The following is a 23,059-nucleotide window of genomic DNA, read 5'->3' on the forward strand; positions in this document are numbered from 1 at the left end:
GGGACAGTTGCTTTCTTCATTGAATAATCTAAATAATTAATACGAAGTGGTGTTTTGTGGTTAATGATCGCATTAAGTTAGTCGGAAGACATTCGCGAGTGTTATTACATTGGAGTATTCAATAAACAAAGTGTATCTGCCTATTTTCGCTTCGTGCTAGGAAGCCGCTTCATAGCTCAAAAGTTTATGCGGACTTTTGAGTTAATTTGTTTGGGGTTCGGAGTAGGAGTCTACTCCGAGGGTGGGGGCTTAGGTTTCATCATCATCATTCATCACCTTTCACCATTTCATTAATCATTAAGAAAAAAAATACGTCAGACATGGCTGTATGGGCATAGTTCCCTTTGCCTTACCCTTCGGGGAAAACCAAACCAAAAAAAAAAAATTGGAGCGAATTCAAACAACGGTACGATACCTACAATACATAAAATAATTCGGCTCGATCGCAATTTTACTATATCAAAGTCCGCTCAAAAATGTGTTTTAATGGCTACTGGAGTATCGAAAAATGCAAAGAACAGAACGAGAGCGACGATCATTGGGAATTACGAAGGCGGTTCATGGAACGATGGAGGAATCATTATCCAGAAAGCAAGCTGATGTGTTTGGCTAAAGTCTTTGCGAATATGGAGTGGCTGGGGTGCCGGTACCCTACTGAAATCATGAAAGAAGTAGCCGCGCTCTCCTATGACGTAAATATTTTTTATTTGTTATTATTTTAGGGATTCCAGTTCATACGGCTTATCATCTATTACCTTGGTCTAACAGAAGGCTCGGTGATGTGTGGGTACTTAGTTCATCTTGCGATGGATGTAGCTCTGACTATTCCAATTGGGATATATTCGTGAGTTTATGTACATAACATACCATACCAGCTGATTCCATATAAGATGGTGTGATGACCTCAACTTTTATCAGAGGTTGGCTGAAGATTGCGCATAGTCGAGAAGAGTGGAGGAATCAAGGGGAGGCCTTTGCCCAGCAGTTGAATCAAGGAGGCTGGATAAGATATCTATTCCCGCTTGTGTTATGCTGTTGGTCTGGGCTACTGGCTCAAACACCACAGTATTGTGAAGTATGCTTCATACCCCCAGTATATAGGTTGCCACTATTGCCAGCAGTGGGACGTTTTTTTATTCTTACTATAATTTCTTCTAACGGATAGTACTGTGCTGTGATGTCATTTTGTTTTATAATTGTTTAGATACATTCATTTTATAAAAATCTTTGTTTTTTTTTTAATTTAAGCGTTTATGTAATAGAGTAAGCAAGAGAAGTATGTTGGGATTGAAGTAATTTAAATTCCATAGTATCTGCTTACCCCAGTGGAAAATTTGATTGATCACATGTTTGGGCACAGAAATAAAAAAAAATCTTCTCCTCAGGTACTCGAGGACTACAGAAGTGCTTGTGCAGACAAAATAAAACGTACATTTGTTCCGGCTTGGGATTACCCCTCAGAACCTTCTGGTAACCTGGAGACATATGAGGATTGGTTCGAATCAGAAGAGGAAGCGGTTGCACCTTTGCAGGAAGGTGAAAATTTACAAACTGCCGAGAAAAAGAGACATCGGTCCGGGGCTGAGAAGCGGCGGTACGCCTTTTGGGTCAAGCTTGGCTACTCTAAAAAGGAGGCTGCTGCACGCTGCCCACGCCCATTAGCAGATTTCCCCGAGTATAAACGAGAGGATTATCCCACAGAACCTTCTAGAAACCTGGAGACACCATGTGAGGATTGGTCCGAAGCAGAAGGAGTAATCACTTTTACTTCGGGTGCGATTACACCCGATTCATGGGAAGATCAGGGCTCACAAAATTCCGAGAAAAAGAAACATCGCTCTGGGGCTGCGAAGCGGCGGTACGCTTTGTGGCTCAGACGTGGGTACACTAAGGAGGAAGCTGCCGCTCGCTCCCTACGCCCAATGGCGGATTGCCCTGAGCTTAAACCAAAGCATGCTGGGGAAGGATCAGGGCTCCAACCGCGAGCGAAAAAAAGGCCCAGAGATGAAACATCCTCACTGGAAGAACCTCACAGGAAGACAGCTAGAAGTGAGACTGTTGGCAGACCTACCCCCCCAAAGTTCACGGCAGTCGCCGAGTCCATTAAAGTCGGTATTGTGGACGATAAAGGACCCATGACTGAAGCACAAATAGGGCTGGTCCAAGATGCCATCATAGACAGGATCCACAAGGGTACTACAGTGCCACAATTCTTAGGTTCATGTGTCAACCCAGGTTGGCTGAGCCTGATCTGCCAGAACAAAGAAACCAAGGAATGGTTAATGACCACCATCAGGTCAATCGAGCTTTGGGACGGAGCTTCATTACGCGTGGTCACTAACTTTCCCAAGCCCACCATCATAACATGTACTGTCAAGGATGTTAGAACCGACCCTAAAGTATTATGTTCAAGGTTGGCAATACAAAATCAAGACATGGAAAAAGATATTTCGCGCTGGAGACTCCTTAATGCTGTTGTCAAAAAAGATAGACGTATTCTCTGCTTCCGTATTGATGATGTGTCGTTGAAGAAGCTTCAGAAGCGTGGGTTCAAGTTATGCCTCAATTTGTCAATGGTCACATTTCGACATCATTCTAAAGCCAAAATGGTAGAAGATAGTGGGCCAGCTGAACCCGATAGTGCAACTGAGGCCTCGGACGGTGAATGCTTTCAACAGCCTTCTTCAACCCAAACTGCTTCCACATCCACCATATCCAGACCCTCGTTTCACCCTCAACCAGGGAGTAGCAAAGTTCCTTTCAACATTGACGAATGGAACGCAAAGAAGTGGCAAGACCCAACTCAATCATCTGTGGATTACTCACAGTGGAGGTTTCTACCGCGTCTACCCATAGAATCACAAGACTTAACCCAAACGGGTAATAAATATCCAGTCATGCAGCGGAGTAGCAAAAATCCTTTCGAATGGAACAACCCAAAGGTCCCCCAATACCGAATGTCTTCATCGTTCACGGGTTGCACACAGTGGAAGCTAGGACCACCAGTACAAGACCATATACAACCGAACAGTCAGATCACAGAACGGCAACCACTTCGAACATTCAGTGCTGGGTCAAGGGGGCACTTTAAGACCCATGGCACTAGAGGTCGGGGCGCTTCTGTCAGGGGCAGACCGGTACAACTGCTTGACTGAAAAGTTTCCCAGAAACCCAGTGGCAGACTTAGTAAAATATTTAGGTGGTGCGACACCTCAAAGTGGTACCCCTCAGCTCCTTAAATACGAAATTTTTCGATTAGTTTACGGCCACCGAAATTTACCTATTTTAATCATTTAAAAATGTTGTTTATTGCCAGCCGGTATGAGTTTTATGTGGGCGCAATCTAACCCGATGAAGTGTTAGTTTCAGGGTGGACCAGTCTTGGTTGATTCCCCCCCCCCCTTTCGGCGACCGGTGCGGTGGTACACCTCGCACCGTCCTAGGGCCGCCACTGCAGAAACCTCTCTAATTTCTTTCCTCTAAGACAGTGATGCAGAGTTGAAACAGTCAAGGCTTGCATACCGTGGCTGTTACCTTAAAGCAAAGGAAGACAAGCTGTCGGATTGTTTGGCTGTGTGTTGATAGTATTTTGTTTTTTTTTTACCTTTGATTTGGGTTTGCTTTTGGCCCCCAGACTTGCCCGAAGGCTTGACGAGACCTAAGGTGGAGTGAGCTCGCCCAAAGGTGCCTAATCACTCTGGTCTTGAAAGCACCCGGGTTATATGCATTCGGAAATACAGAAGACGGCAGAGAATCCCACTCCTTAGCTTATTTGTAATGAAAGTATGATCTAAATGTGCTATCAATAGTATAGATGATTTTCAAGGTCAACTGGCGATAGTGCGACAACATAGTATGCTTTATGATGGCTTGTATAGCCAATATGACCTACATAACCTAAGATCATTAATAAAACGACAATCGGTGATTTAATAATTATTTATTTAAAAGATCGGGTGCCTAAAATGGCCGCATCGAAGCAATTCATCTAAAAAAACAATATTGCTATTTAATACTTGCGCATATAAAAGTAAGTGCGCAAAGTCAACAAATGTAAAATAGCTATATTGCTTTTTAAATGAATCGTTCACAATGTGGCTTTTTTAACCTCTCATATATGAATATTTGCACGTACGTTTGTACTGTAATTCCATTTTGAATATGTTAGTTATTTCTTGTATGCAATATTTGAATTTAGTCTTGTCTATCAATAGACCATTATCCATAGACTATCCATAGTTTAAAAAAAAAATCAATATAGCTTGCGACTATTTCAAGAACAATCAATAGTTATCAATCATATTGATATTATCAATAATATCAATAGTTAATATACGTACAAATATACTATTGCAGCCAAATTGTATAACAATTTTATGTTTTTTTTTTATACAGGTTGTGAGAAGCTGCAAGCTGTTTTTGGGGAACGCCGATTGGAAAGTCGCACATTTGAATTTGATTCTTCGATAGTTCTTGCAATAGTCAACTATCATATATTATAAGTTAGGCAACAGTACTAAGTTGGATTTTGTTCATCGTCTGCCAAGCGCTGGTGGTATGAATACTTCATACTTGGGTGTGCTGCCTCCCTGCTCGACGACGGCGCGGACTAGCGAGAACGGATCTAACTTCTTCTTCACCACCAGAAATCTGTTGACATCAAATCAATTTGCGATAACACATAAAAACACAAAAAGGTGTATATTGTATATATGTATTAGCGCTATCTATTTATTTTGTGATCAGTCTGTAATGAAATGATTTGCAATATTTTGCCATCGGGATTCGAACCCGGGACATCTGCTTCCATGATAGTGTCCTATGAGACTCATGTCGTATACAAGCTCGATCGTTAGTCCCTGTTACTATTTACTGATGTAAGTCAGTAATCGTTACATGAGCCACGTCAAAACCTTTGGCGACTCAATCACAACCCAGGCTGGTTTTCCACCTCACAACCTACACAATAAGAAGAAGAACTATCGATAGTCTTAACGATAGGCATCACTAGTCTAGTCCCTACCGGTCTTTGTCTCCGTAGCTGCGTGAGGCGAGGCCAGCTCTCTGCGCCAGCTGGTGCAGCTGGCTGCGCTCCTCCTTGGAGAACTCGCTGCTGAACACGAGGTCCACGTCCAGCGAGGAGGACGCCACGTAGCGCTGCATTAGCGCTTGCGCGGCGCGCCGCAGGTGCCGGATATCCGCGTTGCTGCCTAAGCCAGCGCGGTTCACCTGGATTTCCAGGTGAGACATAAATAACGTAACGTGGGAACCGTGGTAGTCCAGTTGGTAGAACGCTTGCCTCTCACTTTGAGGTCGCAGATTCGAAACCAGCACAGGCCTAAACCAATGATTGTCGAATTTGTTTTCGAATTCATAAACAATTATTACGTGCTCAGCGGTGAAGGAAAAACATCGTGAGGAAACCCACATTCCCGAGAAATGCATTTTCGGAGGTATGTCACCTAACCTGTATTGGGCTGGTTTTCCCTTTGCGGGTTGGAAGGTCAGAGGCAGTCGCTTTTGCGAAAAACCGCACCTGTCAAATAGGTTAGCTTACCTAACCCTGTGAAAAACGGGATAATACTAGGGAGATGATGACATAGATAACGTAACATAAACAGCCTATATACGTCCCATTGCTTGGCACAGGCGTCCCCTTAAATACAGAAATACTCTCATAAGAATAATCATAATAAAATAAGGAATTCCCAATACTTACCATTTGCAGATTAGGTTTGATGGGTTCCGCGATGCCTTGCGCCTCGGCCCCCAGGCCTCCGCCCTTCCAACCCATCAGTTTCATCATCCTATGAACAGATACAATTGTATAAACCCTGATAATTATGTCTAACTCGATACCAATATCGATAGTATAAGACGACCAGCCGGGTCTGCATGACAACCGCGCCGCGAATTATATCGACGATCGAACTAATGAAATCGAACTAGTGAGAACAAATGTGAATATCAGCGGGATGCCTATTTCATTCGCCCGAGTTATTTATTCAATTACTCATTCATTTCAAAATTAACAGTTGTCAATTATCCGTCCCTTTCTTTTTCGGCGGATAAGAAAATGACAGGTATAACTTAATATATAATTAGGAGGTGTCTGCAGGGATCGGGGGCAATATCGAGCTATTGATACTATTGATGGCTCGATGAATTCAAATTCAAAAATATCTTTATTCAGTAGTATCGTTATTCAGTAGTAGGTAACATAGTTACACTTTGAATCGTCAATTTTTACATAAGGAACGTCTCATCCGCCTAAAACTACTGCAGCTTCTCACAACCTGTATAGCATGATTATATTTATGAGAGCACTGAGGGACTTTCCGGCTGATGTGCGCCGAGCCGCGAGGATTGGCCTACAGTTTCCACTCACTTCAGAGCAACGCTATTCTCGACCGGCGTCCCGAACTCCTCCTGCCTGCCAGTGACGTCACTCACGGATATCCGGGCGTCGCCATGCGCTATCCACTGCTCCTTCACAACCACGCATATCACCGACTCCTTTAATCTCTGTAATTTTAAATTCAAATTAGCTTGAACACCTGATTGTCAAAGTAACATGATCCGTGCTTCGGAAGGCACGTTAAGCCGTGGGTCGCGGTTACTACTTACTGATGTAAGTGAGTAGTTGTTACATGAGTCATGTCAGGGGCCTTTGGCGGCTCAATAGTAACCCTGACACCAGGGTTGATCAGGTTGGTAATCCACCTCACAACCCACACGAGAGAAGATTATTCTCTTTACTCAATGGTGTAATCGTCCCAACAACTGAATCATAATGGGCCCAGTTACCCATTATCAATTTAGAAAAGGGCTAACTCGCCCCTGAGCCCAGTTTAAAACTGGGACGAGATGTCCCCTAAGTCAAAATAAGAAATATCTTTCTGACAGTATACAATTTATTCCAATTTTATTATAATTCCTATAACTCTCCCATCGTAAAGAATTAGAATATACTTAATGCTTACATTCCATGCCAGCGTTTCGACTATACTCTTTGCCTCAGCTTTGCTCGCCCCCTGTGCGCTGGCCAGCAGTTTACCGCCCAACATCAGAGAGAAACAACCGTTCTCATACGTGTTTGTCAGTGGTATGTGGCATACTTGACAACTACCTGCAACACAGTTAAATGGGTGTTTTAGTCAAATCAGTTACCTTTTGTCACCATAGAGCAACACAGGAGGAGCCATACGCAGACATTCCCCTCTGCGAACTGCAACCGCACAGGAAGTCTGACACCCAGCTACAAAAGTCCGCAGGTATGCCATAAGCCGGAAGCTTGCTGAAGAGACTAGCGTGCTAAACCCTGTCTAAAGCCTTTGAGATGTCAAGTGAAACAGCGAGCTTCACCGTTTTTCTCAATGTCTACGCCACAGCAGTGGACCGGCCCCATTTTTATCTTATTTATGCTTTTGACTTTTTTTTGAGGTTGTTTGTTTTTTATTTTTTTTTAAAACTGACTTCACATTTATAGTCTATGGCAATGAGTCATTGTACCAGTGGAATACTGACAAATAAAACTAATGTATAGTAAAAAAATTGAGAATTTTATAAGGGTACCTGAACCAAGGAGGTTATTAAAATTAATCTATTAATTAAAAATAATGATAAAACAAAACAAACACATAAATTATAGGGAAACATATTGAGCAACTTACTTTGTATATTACTTAATTTATTTGTCCACGGTCTGATAAGTAGTACCATTCGTCCAAAATATGTTTGAAACATTCTATCATTAAAACACCTCACATCTAAACAGTTCATATTCTGCATTTCCTTCATATATTCATTTGGATCTGATGTCTTGACATCTTCTCTACCGTTGTTCTCTTCCACATCCTTCAACGATTTAGTATTATCATTATCACTTGTGTCGTTATCATTAACAGGTTCTTCGTTATCTGACATATTAGTGTCATCACTCTGACCTGGTCGCACAAATTGTATTTTTGCAGATTTCTTTGTGGGACCATCAACTATCACTCCTCCTTCTCTCTTTACGCCTTTAGCTCTATCCTCTGCTGCGTCCGAAGCAGAAACAAATGTTCTTTTTAATTTATCTTTACGTGAACTCCTGTATGCTTGTGCTACCTGTAATGAGACAATATTAAATTTCATTATAAATGAGAGACTTGCCTCATTAAAAATCTGCTCACAGTCCTAGCTCACGTTAGAAGAAATACAGATATTGCAAACATAAAAAAAAACTTCAAAAGAGCATTTGTTCAATTGCTAATCATCTACTATATAAATCAATGACGATGGACTATAAACAATAACCTATCACCGTCGGTTTATCATTAAGTTGGAAGTAGTATAAAAAACATAGAAAATGTAATGTTAGAAAATAGATTATAGTATTTACATCATGGGCGAGCCTAGCGACTTCTTGCATGACTTCAACGGGATACCGGCAGCCCAGCAGCTCCATATTAGCGAAAACCCTCGCCAGACAAACCAGCCTTTCTTCAGAATAGTCACTTTTCCACCGTTCCATAAAACGTCTTCGTAATTCCCAATGATCATCGCTCTCATGCTCTTCTCTGTATTTGTCGATATCCCAATTAACGTCAAAAGACATTTTTGTGTTAATAATGCTAATTTACAGTAAGATTCTATTCAATTTTCTAGAATTTTGATTGAAAAAATAAATACGCGCTTTGCTTGCGTTACGGCGATGACATTTTGATTTAAGTCTTGCTAGAATAAAATTAAAAAAATCTACCATTTTGTGGTAATTTTTTGGCGTCATTCCACAGTAACAGGTCTTTAGTTCGTATTTATTTATGAATCTCAATTTTAATATTATAATAAGTATACATTGGCAAAGTGGAGTTGATATATATTTTTCCGCAGCATCTAGTATCGATTCCACCCTTATAACACGTTTCTGACGGCTGACATTAAGGTCTATTGGAACTGCATTTCCAAAGAATCTGCAGTTTTGTTATCTTCCTGTGTTATTTATGTGGTTCTGCCCTCCCCATTAGCGAATTTACGTATCCTCACACAATGGCCGTCAACTTACAATAAATGAAACAAATAAGCAAAAAGAATTTATTTAAAATTATGCTTACACTTTCTAACAATACAGTCAAAATCTGCAATCTTGTTTACAGACTTAAGGAACGTAGCCTGGAAAGTCTCATTGGAACTAACTTAATTATACAGTCGCCTTATTGTTTAAACCACGTAAATGCCATTTTGAAAAACCACATTCGGATGTGATTTTTGTTAACAAAACCTCGCAAGACAAGCTTTTCAAACCAGCGGGCCTAGCACCGTAAGCACGCGACTCTTTCTCGCCGCGACAGAGATCGTCTGTCTCTGGCTAAGCGCGCATTACGAAAAAAATCGTTGCGAGTTTTTTAGTGCGAAATAAAATCGCAAACTACAATAATTCGCTTCATAGGGTACAAAATACACATACGAATTCGCATCTGCAATTTTAAATCGCAAACGATTTATTTTCGCAGTGCGCGGATTGTAGTGTATTTCTGTGGTTGACAGATTTGCGATAATTTTTCGCAACGATTTTTTATCGTAATGCGCGCTTAGCCTCTTTCTGTGCAGTACTGTGAGAGAGTGACGGGTGACGTATGTCGAGGCGAGAAAGAGTCGCGCGCTTACGGTGCTAAGCCCGCTGGTTGAAATTTATTAGCGAGGTTTAATGGTTGAATTTCCAATCGGCGTTCCCCAAAAATACCAGCAAAGTCTGAGGCTGCTTGTTCTCACTTAACCTCAACAGAACCTGAATCCCACTTCTCAGGATATGATCCTGCAAATGATCCTTTTCTTTAAGATCCTAATCTTCCTATCAGCAGACAAGAAGAAGAAGCTATCATGAGAAAGCTCCAACAAGGACAAAGAGTTCAGACTCTACAGGATGACATTATTAAATTATTGACCTCATCTGATACAACTCCATCAAGTACTGATTTATTGGAATTAATTGAAGCCTGGGACAACCAATATAATTTGCCTAAACATGATGCATTAAAAGACAGATACCTAAAAATGATCCATTATGTGGGAAAAGATTCTGTCCCTTATATGGACAATTTTATTACATCAATTCACTATGGTTATTATGCCGCTATATCATATGTTACAGCGGTTGCTCTCACCAGTCAACATTATAAAGCCACACAATTTAATAAGATAGTAGACAATTTGGGAGTCCTCACCGACGATCTCAAGAGAGAGAATGAACTTTCACACCAACGCAACTTAGATCATAAGCTATTTTTGGAGCAAGTGGCAGTGCAACAAAATAGTAGCAACACTTGAGACATTGTCACTTCAAGCTTCAACACCTAAGTAATATATCAAACAATAAAATATCAAACAACAATTAGTTTTATATATGCTTCTGCCATTATATTACATTTTTGAATAATTATGTACCCCAGCAATGAGAAAATAGGTGATTATCACAAAAGTGAACAACGCCATCTATCGCGTGTTTGGGGAACGTCGATTGGAATGTCCCTCATTCGAATGTACATACATACATAAACTCACGCCTATTTCCCACCGGGGTAAGCAGAGACTATAGAATTCCATTTGCTTCGATCCTGACACACTTCTCTTGCCTCCTCCACACTCATCAATCGCTTCATACACGCACGCCGGTTCAGAGTAGATGGTATTGAACCTTTTCTAAGGACACCTCCAATTTGATCATCGTTAGTCCTTCTCGGTCTTCCTCTGCCAGCCAACTTTCGCTTTATATACCGCTTTTGCAATTCTATTATCCTTCATCCGCTCAACGTGTCCAAACCAACTTAACATTCCCTTCTCAATCCTAGTCACTATATCGTCTTTTACACCACATGTCTGTCTTATCACACTGTTTAAAAAAAAAAATAATAATAATAAAGTTTATTTAGGTAAAATCTACGACACACATATACATTTACAACATTAAAATATACACACATTAACATTAATATTTAAGTAGTTGGAAAACATAAAGGTATATGGGTGCCGCAGTTCACCAAAAAAGGCCAGGGTTCAGTGAAAATTTACCCAGAGGGCAACACTGATTTTCAACCCACGCCGATCGGTGAAACGCGAGTACCCGCACAATAAATTTTAAAAAATAAATAAAGAGTACAAAAAAAAAACGACAGTGTTACACATAGAAAGCAGAAACAAAACAATAAAAGAAAGAAATATTATACTAAAAGAAGGATCTATAAGTGAGTAGTGAAAGCAGTGTGTAGCTATGGTGCATGTGATGTGAGTGCGATAATTAAATAAACGTAATAATATACATATAAAATTTCATAATCATAATAACAAAACGAAACGAAAACGGACATCCAGGAGCACCCAGATGTGATCTAAAGAGGCAGCAACCGCTATCCCAAGTACATCGCAGGTATATCTAACCTCTGTATTTCTAGTAGGTGATTCTTTAAATACTTTTTGAATGTAACCTTAGAGCTCCGGTTCCTGTTTCTCACTCTATCACTCAACTTCACACCGCAGATGCTACGCAAAGACCTCATTTCTACGGCATTGATCCTACTTTCATGCTTCTTCTGCCATACCCAACATTCACTACCGTACTTCAGCGTAGGGACAAGCACTGCATTGTGAACAGCCATCCTCGCATCTTGCGAGATACATTGGCTACTAACAACTGCATGCATTGCCCCATTCACTGAATTACCCAATCTCACTCTCCTTTCTATATCTAATTATTATTATTATTATATTCGACTGTGATTTTTCTAAATGACGCTAACGTGGATTTTACAAGACGCTGATAGATAAGTATGTTAAATATTTGTATAAAATTTATATGAAATTCACTATTTAAGTACCTTATAAAAAACGTAACATGACATATCTCTCGTCTCCTTCACACTAGGCGACGTAATATATCTCTGTCCTGCTCTAATTCTTGTTTACACTTATACTTGTTTTATCGCAATAACAAATTGTTGTCATTGAGTGAACCTTATGAATGTTATACGCGTATTCAAAGATGTTAACTCCTACGTATAGAACGGCAACTCTCCGCTCCCCACCAACGGCTGAGCTAGGTTTACCTCACCCCCCGGTCTTACTTTAGTCTTCAATCGTATGGCGTCAGACGTCACACACACAGATGCGCGTGTACGATAACGTCAATGTGTAGTGTATGTATAAAACGAGGATTTTTCAATTTTTGTTTTTATATAGTAAGTGTCAGGGGGTGTACGGTCACGAGCATTAATATTTATACACTTTGGTACCATGTCACATTAACTTTTTTGACAAATTGAACTGTAAGTCTCACTAAATGTCAAATATGTTAGTGCGACAGTCCTAAAGTGGGTACATTATATTGCTCATGACTGTACTCAAGGTCTTCTTAAAACTCAGCTCAAAATTGGTATTCTTAGATGGCGCCACAGCCTTAACTCGAGATTACTCCAATAAGTCATGACGTCATTAATTTCGTATTATTATGTTGGCAGTATGATATGCTCAACTCCAGTGAGTAAAGTCCTCGAGTCGAGAACGTAAATGTCAACTTGAAATACCAAAATGCTCAGCTGAGGCGGAGTCAAGTGGAGGAAGAGTGGAGTGAACATCTTAGAATACATGTTACATTTATTAATTGATACATAAAATAGTGCCAATTCGAGTGCACACAAACTAGTGCTGGCCTTCACTTAGGCCAGGTTTCCACAGACGCGGAGATGGGCGGAGAAGAGCGGAGATGAGCGGAGAAGGGTGGAGATGAGCGGATTTGACCAATCACAGCCTTCTTTAGAGCGAAAAACGAAGACGCTCTGTCACTCTCTCCCTCACGGTGACTGGCCGATTCCTGCACATCTCCGCTCAGCTCCGCGTCAATGGAAACGCAGCCTTACAATAAGTGCAAGAAACAGATAGAGCTGTCAAATTAAGTTGCAATTAAGTTAATGGCCCGAATCGGCATAAGGGAATTTATTTATATTTTAAGTATTTCGCATTAGAACAAATAATAGATTGTACTAGTTTTGGTATTGTTTATATTCTAAGTAAACTAATTTAGATGTCTGCTTATTATACAGGGTGTTAGTGACATCGTAACGAACTGAGGGGGATGATTCTGAGATGCCAAGTGGAAATTTCCGATGTAGCGGACCCAACTAGTTGGCCACCTAGTTCCGCTCACATGCAACAGATGGCGCCACATTCAATAATGCAGTCTTCAAGCGGTCGTGAAACGCGGTATCGAAGTTTTCACGGCAAGACGCATATATACAACTTCCAACACAACACTGTTGGATCGTCGATCCCTAGTCATACTACCTACTTGTGGCTAGCGGGGTACTATGCTCAGTTCGGTACCACGAAAACATCCTTTGGCGGCAGCACACCCTCGCCGCCAAACCGTCACCAAATTCATGATTATTTTTGAGTTTTTTAAAAATTAATTTCAATTGTATACTTTTGCGATGGGAAGTTCCACTTGATATTAAATCAGAATAATGAGCAGAGTCATCCCCCTCAGTATTTATCACGACTTACGGTCACTTACACCCTGTACAAGTACGTATGAGTGTTAGCGACATCGTAACGAATACTGAGGGAGATGATTCAGACCATGATTCTGAGTTGATATCAAGTGGAAAGTCCTGTCGGAAATTTCATGAAAATTTTAGTGTTTTTTTTATAATAAAAAAAATTAACGAATAATGTCCTACTAACACTAGTTTATAAGTCGTTTGTATACTAACATTCTATGGACTTTGTCTGAGATAAACGATTTTTATTTATTTATTTATATTAATTTCCGTTCCATACTTTTGCGCTGGAAACATCATGGTCTGAATTATCCGTCAAAGTTTTCGTTAAGATGTCACTAACACCCTGTATTAACTATTTATTTAAGTGCACAATGTTTAGAATCTAGTTTTGCTATTGTTTAGAACTTTATTGCTTTTGCTATACCCGAAAATGGTGATGGATGTGCCTCTGACTACCCCAATTGGGATATAGTCGGAACAGTGATGTGCCATTCCCAGGAATGTCCCAAAAGTGGGAATATTCTCGCTGTAAAAACTATTTAATAGTAAGGACTCAAAAAAATACAAAGTTTTCATCTCGAGTTCCTCCGTGCTTCGGAAGGCACGTTAAGCCGTTGGTCCCGGCTGCATTAGCAGTCGTTAATAACCACCAATCCGCACTAGGCCCGCGTGGTGATTTAAGGCCCGATCTCCCTATCCATCCATAGGGAAGGCCCGTGCCCCAGCAGTGGGGACGTTAATGGGCTGGTGATGATGAGTAAGGACTCTGGCTGCTTTCTTTTTTCAAATTGTTCTTTCTTGTACTCTGATCTTATCTGCCTAAAGGTTAGGTAATAAAGCTCTGTTAAGTGTCGAGAATGTTCCCACCGTGGTAGCCCAGTTGGTAGAACGCTTGCCTCTCACTTTGGGTCGCAGGTTCGAATCCAGCACAGGCCTAAACCAATGATAGCCGAAATTGTTTTCGAATTCATCTTTGGAATTATTATCACAGAAAGGAAAACATCGTGAGGAAACCTACATTCCCGAAAAATACATTTTCGGAGGAATGTGACCTAACCTGTATTGGGCTGGATTTCCCTTCGCGGGTTGGAAGAGACAGGCAGTCGCTTCTGTAAAAAACCGGACCTGTCAAATCTGCAGGTTAGGTAAGCGGACCCCGTGAGAAACGGGATAATGGGTGATGATGAAGCGCCGGGAAAATTCCCACTTTGGGAACGGCACATCAGAGGTCGTGGACTTCTGTTATATTACGTTAAGCTGTATCCAGTAAAGAATGTATCGCACTGTGGTATGAACCCCACCAGGCCTTGCCAATCCCACCACTACGAAACAGTCAAGTCAGATAGGAGTTACGAGGCTGGTGTCTCCTCCTCCGTATTCCTCGGCAGTAGACCTCTGATACTCAGGTCGTACACCACCTCCTCAATCTTCTTGACGTCGTACTTCAAAGCGTCGAAGCGCTTGCGCAGGTGGTCGTTCTTAAGGTTCAGGAGCCTGTTGGAAGAAAAATTAAAATTAGTCATTGACATTGTTTTTTGGCAAATGCAAATGGAATTCTATAGTCTCTGCTTACCCCGGTGGGAAATAGGCGTGAGTTTATGTATGTATGTAACATTGTTTTTCGGCACACTTTTTTGATTAAGCATAAAATGAAAAGTTATAGTAATTAAATACATTAGTCAGTACAAACACTGCAGGCCAGTCTAAAATACCGCCAACTTAAAAAAAAAAAATATTGTACCGCCTCTGACTATTCCAAGTGGTAGTCAGAGGCGGTACAATACGGCGGTAGTCCTAGCAAGTTCATTAACCCTAAGGTTGCCTGGAAGAAATTGCTATTTAGCAATAAGGCCGCCGATTGTACTTCTCTTGTCACATTTGTAATTGTTTTGAGTGTTGTGTTTGATGATGATCTCCGACCGATTTCGGCCATGGCGACCACTTCGACTCCTAGTCAGCACGAGGCTGATGCGCCCGAAGATGGCTTATGTAGCCTATCTTGTTGTGTTTATATGTGCAATAAAGCGTTTTTGTATTATATTGTATAGTCGTGGGCTTATGGCGGTAATACACACCTGAATCCAGCATTGAGCTCCATGACAAACTTGGAGATCTGCTGCGGCTTATGGTAGTCGGCGCGCGTGACGCAGTTGACAGCCAGCCGCGACTGCAACAAGCACACGAGCTTGGTGCAAGGGTGTGCAACAACAACTGACGCGTTTTGGTACACCCTAACAACTGACGAGTTTGGTACACCCTAACAACTGATGAGTTTGGTACACCTTAACAATTGACGAGTTTGGTACACCTTAACAATTGACGAGTTTGGTACACTCTAACAAATGACGAGTATGGCACACCCTAACAACTGACGAATTTGGTACATCCTAACAATTGACTAGTTTGGTACACCCTAACAATTGACGAGTTTGGTACACCCTGACAAATGACGAGTATGGTACACCTTAATAATTGACGAGTTTAGTACACCTTAACAATTGACGAGTTTGGTACACCCTGACAAATGACGAGTATGGTACACCTTAATAATTGACGAGTTTAGTACACCTTAACAATTGACGAGTTTGGTACACCTTAACAATTGACGAGTTTGGTATACCCTAACAACTGAGGAGTTTGATACAACTTCTGCCTAGTAGCGACTACACTATTCGCAAACGCTTCAGTACAGTTAGATATTTATAAATTAACAATTAACGACTCTGTATCTCTCTGTCGCGTGGATTCAGTTATCGCGCGCGACATGTTTATTCCACCATTAAATAATATAAAAACTATCATATGTTCAGTTTATCTCTGTATCATATCATCAATATTGCTGGTTGGCAGAGCCACTATCATGTAAGACTTTTAGTTTATATTATCTGGTTGACTAATCCTTTGCCTAAGGGATAGGTATACGAAAGCACCTATGAGTGTCTGAGAACTGATATTAGGCAGCAAAATTACTCAATTGTATAACAATATTTTATGTTTATTTATTTTTTTAAAGAACGTCTAGGGCCCTGTGCCGAGGTTTTTCTTGCAGCTTCTTTTCCCCGGCTATACAGGTTGTTAGAAGCTGCAGTAGTTTTAGGCGGATGAGACGTTCGTTATGTAAAAATTGACGATTCAAAGTGTAACTATGCTACCTACTGAATAAAGCTATTTTTGAATTTTGTATTTGAATTTTGAGGCTAGCATGATTACTAAGGGTGTTCATAGCTTTATCAAAAATTTGAAAAAATAAATACCTTAACAGTTACATTCGCATTTAAGTAGGGATAACATAAGTCCACTTACCAACTCTGTGCACAAATGTAGCAGTCCCACCAGGTAATCTTCTATATCAAGGTGGAATCCCTCCTTCTGCTCCAAAAGGTTTACTGAAATTCAAAAGTGTAAGTTGAATTAGAGACTTCCCAGGATACGTTCCTCAAAATCAATATAGATGGCGCTGTATAGTTTCTTCATCGTTTAACCTTCCAATTTCATGGATAACAGACATAATGCATCTTTCATCTTTGTTTTTGGGTTTAAATGTTTGTAGGAATGGTAGGCTGAATGAAACGTTACTGTTCGGTTCACGAACAAAATATAAAAATATCTATGGGTTTTGTTACTATAAAAAAGGTATTGTCATAGACAAAAGAGAGACTTCATTTTTGGTATCAAAAATGGATGTATATTTTACTTGTGTTAAAAAAATAATTCAACCAATACTAAAAACATGGTGTTTTCTCTCTCTCTATCTCTATTTAAGAGCTGCGCTCTTGTCGGTGGAGTAACCGCCATTCCTCTCTTCTTCCCGCCAAAACCTTCACCTCCCGATACGACACGACCTGCACCTTCTCTTTTATTTGTTTCATAAATGTTATCCTAGGTCTACCCCTTCCTTTCTTCCCTTCAATTTTTCCTTCTATAATGTTTGTTATAAATGAATCGTGTCGTATCAGGTGGCCAATCATATTTCCTCCCCGGTTCTCTATAGTCTTCAACGTTGTATAGTCTTCAAAGTTGGTGTTTTATAAAACATTAATAATAATAAGAGTGTAAAATGTGTGAATAAGTGAGAAAACAATAAACTTTAAAAAATTACTTTATGTGGTCGTTTAAATACCAGCACACCACTCAACCATCACAACTAGAACGCGACAGTTACGTAAAGGTGTGTGAAAGAGAGCGAGGAGTGAGCGAGAGAGAAAAGAGAATTGCGGAATGACAGGGAAATGGCGGACGGTTGTTCGAACAAGAGAAAAGGTACAAAATTATACAACGTTTAAAATAAAGAAAGTAAAAGAAATAATAATCGTTTCCTTCATGACCTGTCCTACAATTGACCCTTATTATTACACCCAGGCACAATTACATCTTCCACCTATTATTATTCTGATCAAAATAAAGAGTAGCAATATAGGTAGCAACATAATTCCATACATAATGTGATCCAAATATCAAGCAACAATTATTTTTTATATATGCTTCTGCCATTACATTGTATTTTGGGTGCTTTTTCATACAAATTCCATAGTAATTTCGTGTTTTGACGTTTAGTAAAAAGTAACTGATTTGACTTGTTGGAAACTAGCCTATTGTAATAGTGTCTTCGATATACTCACTTCCTAGAATACTGGCAACAGTGTGTAATGACGTCAACGTGCCGATCTCCAGCCAGATGGTGAGTGAGATCAGGAAACAGTACCGCTGAGTCACGAACCGCCAGTGGTCGTGGTATCTAGACAAAAATACGTAATGTGAACATAATACCACACCCCGGACACTTCAAACAACCTCGTTTTACACAGACACTACAAATTGGCATTACCGTACACGCGCATCTGAGTGTGTGACGTCTGACATATGATTCAAATCTAAACTATGTTCGAGGGGGGTGAGTTAAACCTAGTTCAGACGCTGGTGGGGAGCGGAGAGTTGCCATTCTATACATAGTATTATTCCTTATTCTATGACTACGTATAGAAAGGTAACTCTCCGACCCGCGCTAGTGGCAATGGAGGTCCCAGGTTTAAATCCCGGTGACAACATATCACAAAAATCACTTTGTGATCCCTAGTTTGATTAGGACATTACAGGCTCACCCGATTGTCCGAAAGTAAGATGATCTGTGCTTCGGAAGGCACGTTAAGCCGTTGGTCCCACACGGCTACGACACCAGGCTTGATAGGGTTGGTAATCCACCTCACAACCAACACGATAGAAGAAGAACGTAAATAATAATTTACTTAAGATTTGAACTATCATTTTAGTTTATTGAACAAGTTGAATAAATTCATATTTTTATTAAACCCTCGTCGTGAACCATAATTATCCTCATCCAAGCCGTGTCCGGCGACGGCGACTCCTAAATGTCTATCCCAGGTCGATGTTATGATAGGCTCTAATATGACTAGCAAAACCGAACTTCGATTTGAAGATTCGGCCACATGGCGCACAGAATAACTGGCATACCAACCATAATTAATCATGTAAGGTCACGAATTATCTGAATTCTGAATCACATTCCAAAACTTAAATGTGTCATAGTTATATGAAATACCTATGGGGCAAAATACCCACAAATGGGCAATTTGCCCATAGCTGACTAAATATAGGGTAAAAAACCCACGATGTTAGAATATGGGGTGAAGTCACTTCAGCCTTCAAACAGGTGGACAGTAGCATTCATTCCGTGCTTCGGAAGGTACGTTAAGCCATTGGTCCCGGTTATTACTTACTGATGTAAGTATGTAGTTGTTACATGAGCCATGTCAGGGGCCTATGGCAGCTCAGTAATAACCCGACACCAGGGTTGATAGGGTTGGTAATCCACCTCACAACCCACATGATAGAAGAAATAGCATTCATCAGACATACTGTTATACAAACCTTTGCTAAGTTACCCGGGATCCAAGTGGAGCACCCGCCCTTAGTGCATATACCTGTAGGGCTAACATGTCATGGTCATTTATTGATTCTGACAATTCTGACGATTGGTGCCAATCGTCATCATCAGCCCATTAACGTCCCCACTGCTGGGGCACGGGCCTTCCCTATGGATGGATAGGGAGAACGGGCCTTAAACCATCACGCGGGCCCAGTGCGGATTGATGGTTATTAACGACTGCTAATGCAGCCGGGACCAACGGCTTAACGAGCCTTCCGAAGCACGGAGGAGCTTGAGATGAAAATATTTTTTTTTGTGGTCACCCATCTTATGACCGGCCTTTGCGAAAGTTGCTTAACTTCAACAATCGCAGACCGAGCGCCGAGCTCCTTGGTGCCAATATGTGAATCCAAATAAGTCATGTCGTTCTGTCAAAATACGAACAAAACGGCGTGGCACACAAGTTAGGGGAAAAAACAAACTTATCAGTTTGGACAAAATTTATTTAATCGATCGATAATTTTATCATGTTGCACATGTTAGCCCTGCTGGTCGCTTTTTCGTGACCCATATATGGCCCACGGACTTATGGAGCTAATCTGCCATGACCCGTATATGGGCCACTGGACTGTCAACGTGTTAAAGCTGGACACCTGGCAACCCTTTTTATAATAAAAGACATGAAACGAAGACTTGGCCCAAAGGACTTGAGTCCAGGCCATAACCTTTATAAACAAAAAAAATAAGCATTTCATAATAACAAAAACAACCTACTTGTAGTAGTCTGTACTGGGCACCACATCTTTCAGCTTTGCATAACCCTCCCTTGCTTTCTCAAACAGCTCTCTTGCACGCATACATGCCGGCCCAACTAAAAGTAATACATTATTTTAATTCCATTTTATTAAGAGTCCAAAGGTGAAAATAAAAAAAACACATTTAAAAATCTTATAGAATTCTATAGTCTCTGCTTACCCCGGTGGGAAATAGGCGTGAGTTTATGTATGTTAAAAATCTTATAAAAATTGTGGTTAGTGGTAAAAATCTTATATCCTGCCTCTGGATTTTCGGAAAACGAATCATATAGATCGACGGGGAATCTTGTCACGGTTCAAAATCTGGTATTTAGGTATTTTATGAGGAAACTTTTAGTTTATTTAGATAATCACTTTTATTTTGTTATTTTTAGGTTGGCAGAGGCTGCAAAAGATCGCGAGGAGTGGAAATCTGTTATTCGAGCCCTCCCAACAAGGGATAAAGATAAAAGGATTAAAAGAAGAAAAGTGTGGACCAATTTTTGACAAAAAAAAAAAACAATATTAAATATCATTAGATTGATGTCTGTGATGCTTACTTGCAGCCTCATTATGGTGAATAACTTGTAAAACAGTAGTCGCCTCTCTGGACGTGTGATCAATTTCTTTGCAGATGTTGCGAATCGCCTGAAAATTACAACACATTCTTTTTATATCTCTTGTAATTAATTAAAAAGTTAGATATGAGAAAATTCTCAATGCGTAAGAACTTTTGAAGTATTTTCTCAATTTTTAATAATGATTAATCAGTAGATAAAAACCGGGGTAAAAAATGTGGAAAAGTAGGGTACTAACCTCCCGAAGCTGTTGTTCTTCGTCGAGATTAGTTTGAAATTCGCTGAATATAGAAGTAATTAACGGATTTTCACTCATTTTTACGCTTCTATCTTTGACTTTTGTACAAATCCTATAGCTTTGGTTTTGATCAGGGATTACACTGAGCTGAGCTATCCAATCCAATCGAACTTGAATCCAACCAAAATCCAACCTAATGAAACTGAAGTGAAAGATATAAAAAAACAAAACAGACTCCTCCGTTTTGTATGCGCAAAGTTGTCACTATCAAAAACAAAGTAAACAAAGCAAATATCGTATTTATTGACAACACTAGATTTAAGAAACAAAAATAGTGAATCGAAAAAAGATCGATTAAATCTTGGATTAAATTAATGAAAAAAGTAATCAATCATAAAATATAATGAATTAAATATTAATTTACTGAATTAAAGATCAAAAATCTCCTGGGATTTATTGCTTACATTTATGTCTATTTTTTTTAATTTTTCATAACGATTTAGAATCGATTTTTTGTTGAAGTTTTTATGCCGATCTTTTAAAGCCGACGGGTGCCTACACTATTTATCTGCATTGGTACAGTTGACGGCGAAAATCTGTATCACCCATATTATAACAACGTTCTTAACTTAATCGTTACATAAAAACAAGTTAGATAAATAAAATATCATTCTTTGTATTTCTATTGTGACAGCAAAATTACTTTAAATTAAATGCACCAAAAAAAAAGAATGAACAAGAAAACGCTTTATTATTTTTACGTAATTAACAACATTAACTTAACCAGGTGGCCAGTGCATCTGACGGCCACCTAGGATGTGAATATGAAGATGATAGACGCTCTGTGCTCCATTCTTTCCGTCGTTAATGACTAGACGAAAGCCGCTCTTATCTAGCCCTTCCTGATGCGCTACCTTGCGGGCAGCGATAAGAAGATGACCTACAAAAAAGTCAACATATTAGTGACGTTATAAAGTATCTGGAAGATAGTTATATAGCAGTATAGGTAATCAAGTTCCTGTTTGTCAGAATCGGAAGCAATACCTCGTTTATGTTTAACATGTAGCTGTCTATAGACAGCTACCGAAACTACTCACGCGAAAGCAGTAAAGAAAAATAAAAAAATCTCTTCCTTACCAAGCAGTTTCTCATCGCCATCTTCAGCCTTCGAGAGCTGAGAAATTGGTTTACGCGGAATCACCAGGATATGCGTAGGAGCTTGGGGATTAACATCATGGAAAGCAACGCACTGAAATAATTAAAATAAAATTATAACAAAACTCATTTTTACAAATAAACGTTTAGTAATTTTAATAATTTTTATTCCTCTCTGAAAGTTGTATATCCAAGAATATAATAGATGCGAAAAATTTACAAAAACCACTATAATTGCAGGTAACAAAGGCGACAATATATTTTTGCAGTAGACTGTACCTCTGCATGAAGCAACCTTATTCCAAACAAATTCTGCATTTTCCAGTACTAATTTTCAAAAGTAGCTCTTTTAAAAGCTTTTATATTATTCTCTGTGCGAGTAATACATCTTCAATGTTAAATAAAATCGAAAAATATGACCAGCTGATCGTATTATTGTTACCGGCCGGTTTAAAATGTTCCGCAAGGCAAGTACGAAATAAACATTTTCACACTTACTTGGTCATCTTCGTAGACGAATTTCGCTGGTATTTCCTTCCTTAGTATCTTCCCGAATATAGTATCGCCGCCAGGAGCGGCGGACTGCGCCTTCTCAACTTCACCTCCCGCCATCTTTGTTTTATCTTTTACTTTTTTTTTCATTCTACATTTACATTCTTGCACGGTTGACAGTGACGTTTTTGACATAGGATTCATAGGGTTTGACAAATCCATATCAGGAGAATCGATAGCGTCTATAGAGTATTTGTGAGAATAAGCGCAATGAAATAAACAAATCGAGAGAAAGATAAATATTGTAGTGGTATTCATTTTCTTGAACATGATGGATGAAATGATTTTTATAATTGTCGAAATCAACATGGTATAGATTTGATTAC

The 23,059-nt window shown here is 39.8% G+C and overlaps 5 protein-coding genes across 5 annotated transcripts in view; 1 reads left to right on the plus strand and 4 right to left on the minus strand.

Annotated features, from left to right (window-relative positions):
* Window positions 1–391: 391 nt before the first annotated feature.
* Window positions 392–3,173, plus strand: LOC126378379 (uncharacterized). The gene is made up of 2 exons (XM_050026689.1): window positions 392–692; window positions 1,386–3,173. Exons 1-2 carry the CDS (start codon window positions 477–479, stop codon window positions 3,153–3,155), a joined length of 1,986 nt encoding a protein of 661 aa, XP_049882646.1. The 5' UTR covers window positions 392–476; the 3' UTR covers window positions 3,156–3,173.
* Window positions 3,174–3,923: 750 nt separating this feature from the next.
* Window positions 3,924–8,692, minus strand: LOC126378432 (uncharacterized). The gene is made up of 7 exons (XM_050026789.1): window positions 8,384–8,692; window positions 7,674–8,109; window positions 6,984–7,129; window positions 6,389–6,525; window positions 5,720–5,807; window positions 5,024–5,229; window positions 3,924–4,650 (listed from the first exon to the last, which is right to left on the minus strand). Exons 1-7 carry the CDS (start codon window positions 8,597–8,599, stop codon window positions 4,533–4,535), a joined length of 1,347 nt encoding a protein of 448 aa, XP_049882746.1. The 5' UTR covers window positions 8,600–8,692; the 3' UTR covers window positions 3,924–4,532.
* Window positions 8,693–13,014: 4,322 nt separating this feature from the next.
* Window positions 13,015–21,240, minus strand: LOC126378509 (translin). Its single transcript, XM_050026919.1, has 7 exons — window positions 21,027–21,240; window positions 20,771–20,858; window positions 20,191–20,287; window positions 18,152–18,267; window positions 16,836–16,918; window positions 15,608–15,699; window positions 13,015–15,026 (listed from the first exon to the last, which is right to left on the minus strand). The coding sequence occupies exons 1-7, from the start codon at window positions 21,102–21,104 to the stop codon at window positions 14,882–14,884; spliced, it is 699 nt and encodes a 232-aa protein (XP_049882876.1). The 5' UTR covers window positions 21,105–21,240; the 3' UTR covers window positions 13,015–14,881.
* The window catches only part of LOC126378458 (uncharacterized), a 240,106-nt gene continuing 234,367 nt past the window's right edge, over window positions 17,321–23,059 (minus strand). Inside the window, exon 11 of the transcript XR_007568080.1 lies at window positions 17,321–17,350. The gene's annotated coding sequence lies outside the window, so the exon portion shown is untranslated. The remainder of the gene's footprint in view (window positions 17,351–23,059) is intronic.
* LOC126378535 (adenosine 5'-monophosphoramidase HINT1) lies at window positions 21,759–22,840 on the minus strand. Its single transcript, XM_050026961.1, has 3 exons — window positions 22,680–22,840; window positions 22,164–22,275; window positions 21,759–21,966 (listed from the first exon to the last, which is right to left on the minus strand). The coding sequence occupies exons 1-3, from the start codon at window positions 22,821–22,823 to the stop codon at window positions 21,806–21,808; spliced, it is 417 nt and encodes a 138-aa protein (XP_049882918.1). The 5' UTR covers window positions 22,824–22,840; the 3' UTR covers window positions 21,759–21,805.

This window comes from Pectinophora gossypiella, chromosome 26 (genome assembly GCF_024362695.1).
Source record: "Pectinophora gossypiella chromosome 26, ilPecGoss1.1, whole genome shotgun sequence".
NCBI lineage: Eukaryota > Metazoa > Arthropoda > Insecta > Lepidoptera > Gelechiidae > Pectinophora > Pectinophora gossypiella.

What these genes read in the sequence shown, in the direction of transcription:
- LOC126378379 (XM_050026689.1), top strand. Translation starts at nt 477, where the DNA reads ATGTGTTTTAATGGCTACTGGAGTATCGAAAAATGCAAAGAACAGAAC. An exon ending in TAGCCGCGCTCTCCTATGAC is followed by an intron (nt 693 to 1,385) that starts GTAAATATTTTT and finishes TCTTCTCCTCAG; the next exon opens with GTACTCGAGGACTACAGAAG.
- LOC126378432 (XM_050026789.1), bottom strand. Translation starts at nt 8,599, where the DNA reads ATGTCTTTTGACGTTAATTGGGATATCGACAAATACAGAGAAGAGCAT. An exon ending in TCGCTAGGCTCGCCCATGAT is followed by an intron (nt 8,110 to 8,383) that starts GTAAATACTATA and finishes GTCTCATTACAG; the next exon opens with GTAGCACAAGCATACAGGAG. An exon ending in TCGAAACGCTGGCATGGAAT is followed by an intron (nt 6,526 to 6,983) that starts GTAAGCATTAAG and finishes TTAAAATTACAG; the next exon opens with AGATTAAAGGAGTCGGTGAT.
- LOC126378509 (XM_050026919.1), bottom strand. Translation starts at nt 21,104, where the DNA reads ATGAGTGAAAATCCGTTAATTACTTCTATATTCAGCGAATTTCAAACT. An exon ending in AAGAACAACAGCTTCGGGAG is followed by an intron (nt 20,859 to 21,026) that starts GTTAGTACCCTA and finishes TGTAATTTTCAG; the next exon opens with GCGATTCGCAACATCTGCAA. An exon ending in GAGCTCAATGCTGGATTCAG is followed by an intron (nt 15,027 to 15,607) that starts GTGTGTATTACC and finishes TTCTTCCAACAG; the next exon opens with GCTCCTGAACCTTAAGAACG.
- LOC126378535 (XM_050026961.1), bottom strand. Translation starts at nt 22,823, where the DNA reads ATGAAAAAAAAAGTAAAAGATAAAACAAAGATGGCGGGAGGTGAAGTT. An exon ending in TCGTCTACGAAGATGACCAA is followed by an intron (nt 22,276 to 22,679) that starts GTAAGTGTGAAA and finishes TAATTATTTCAG; the next exon opens with TGCGTTGCTTTCCATGATGT. An exon ending in TGGCGATGAGAAACTGCTTG is followed by an intron (nt 21,967 to 22,163) that starts GTAAGGAAGAGA and finishes ACTTTTTTGTAG; the next exon opens with GTCATCTTCTTATCGCTGCC.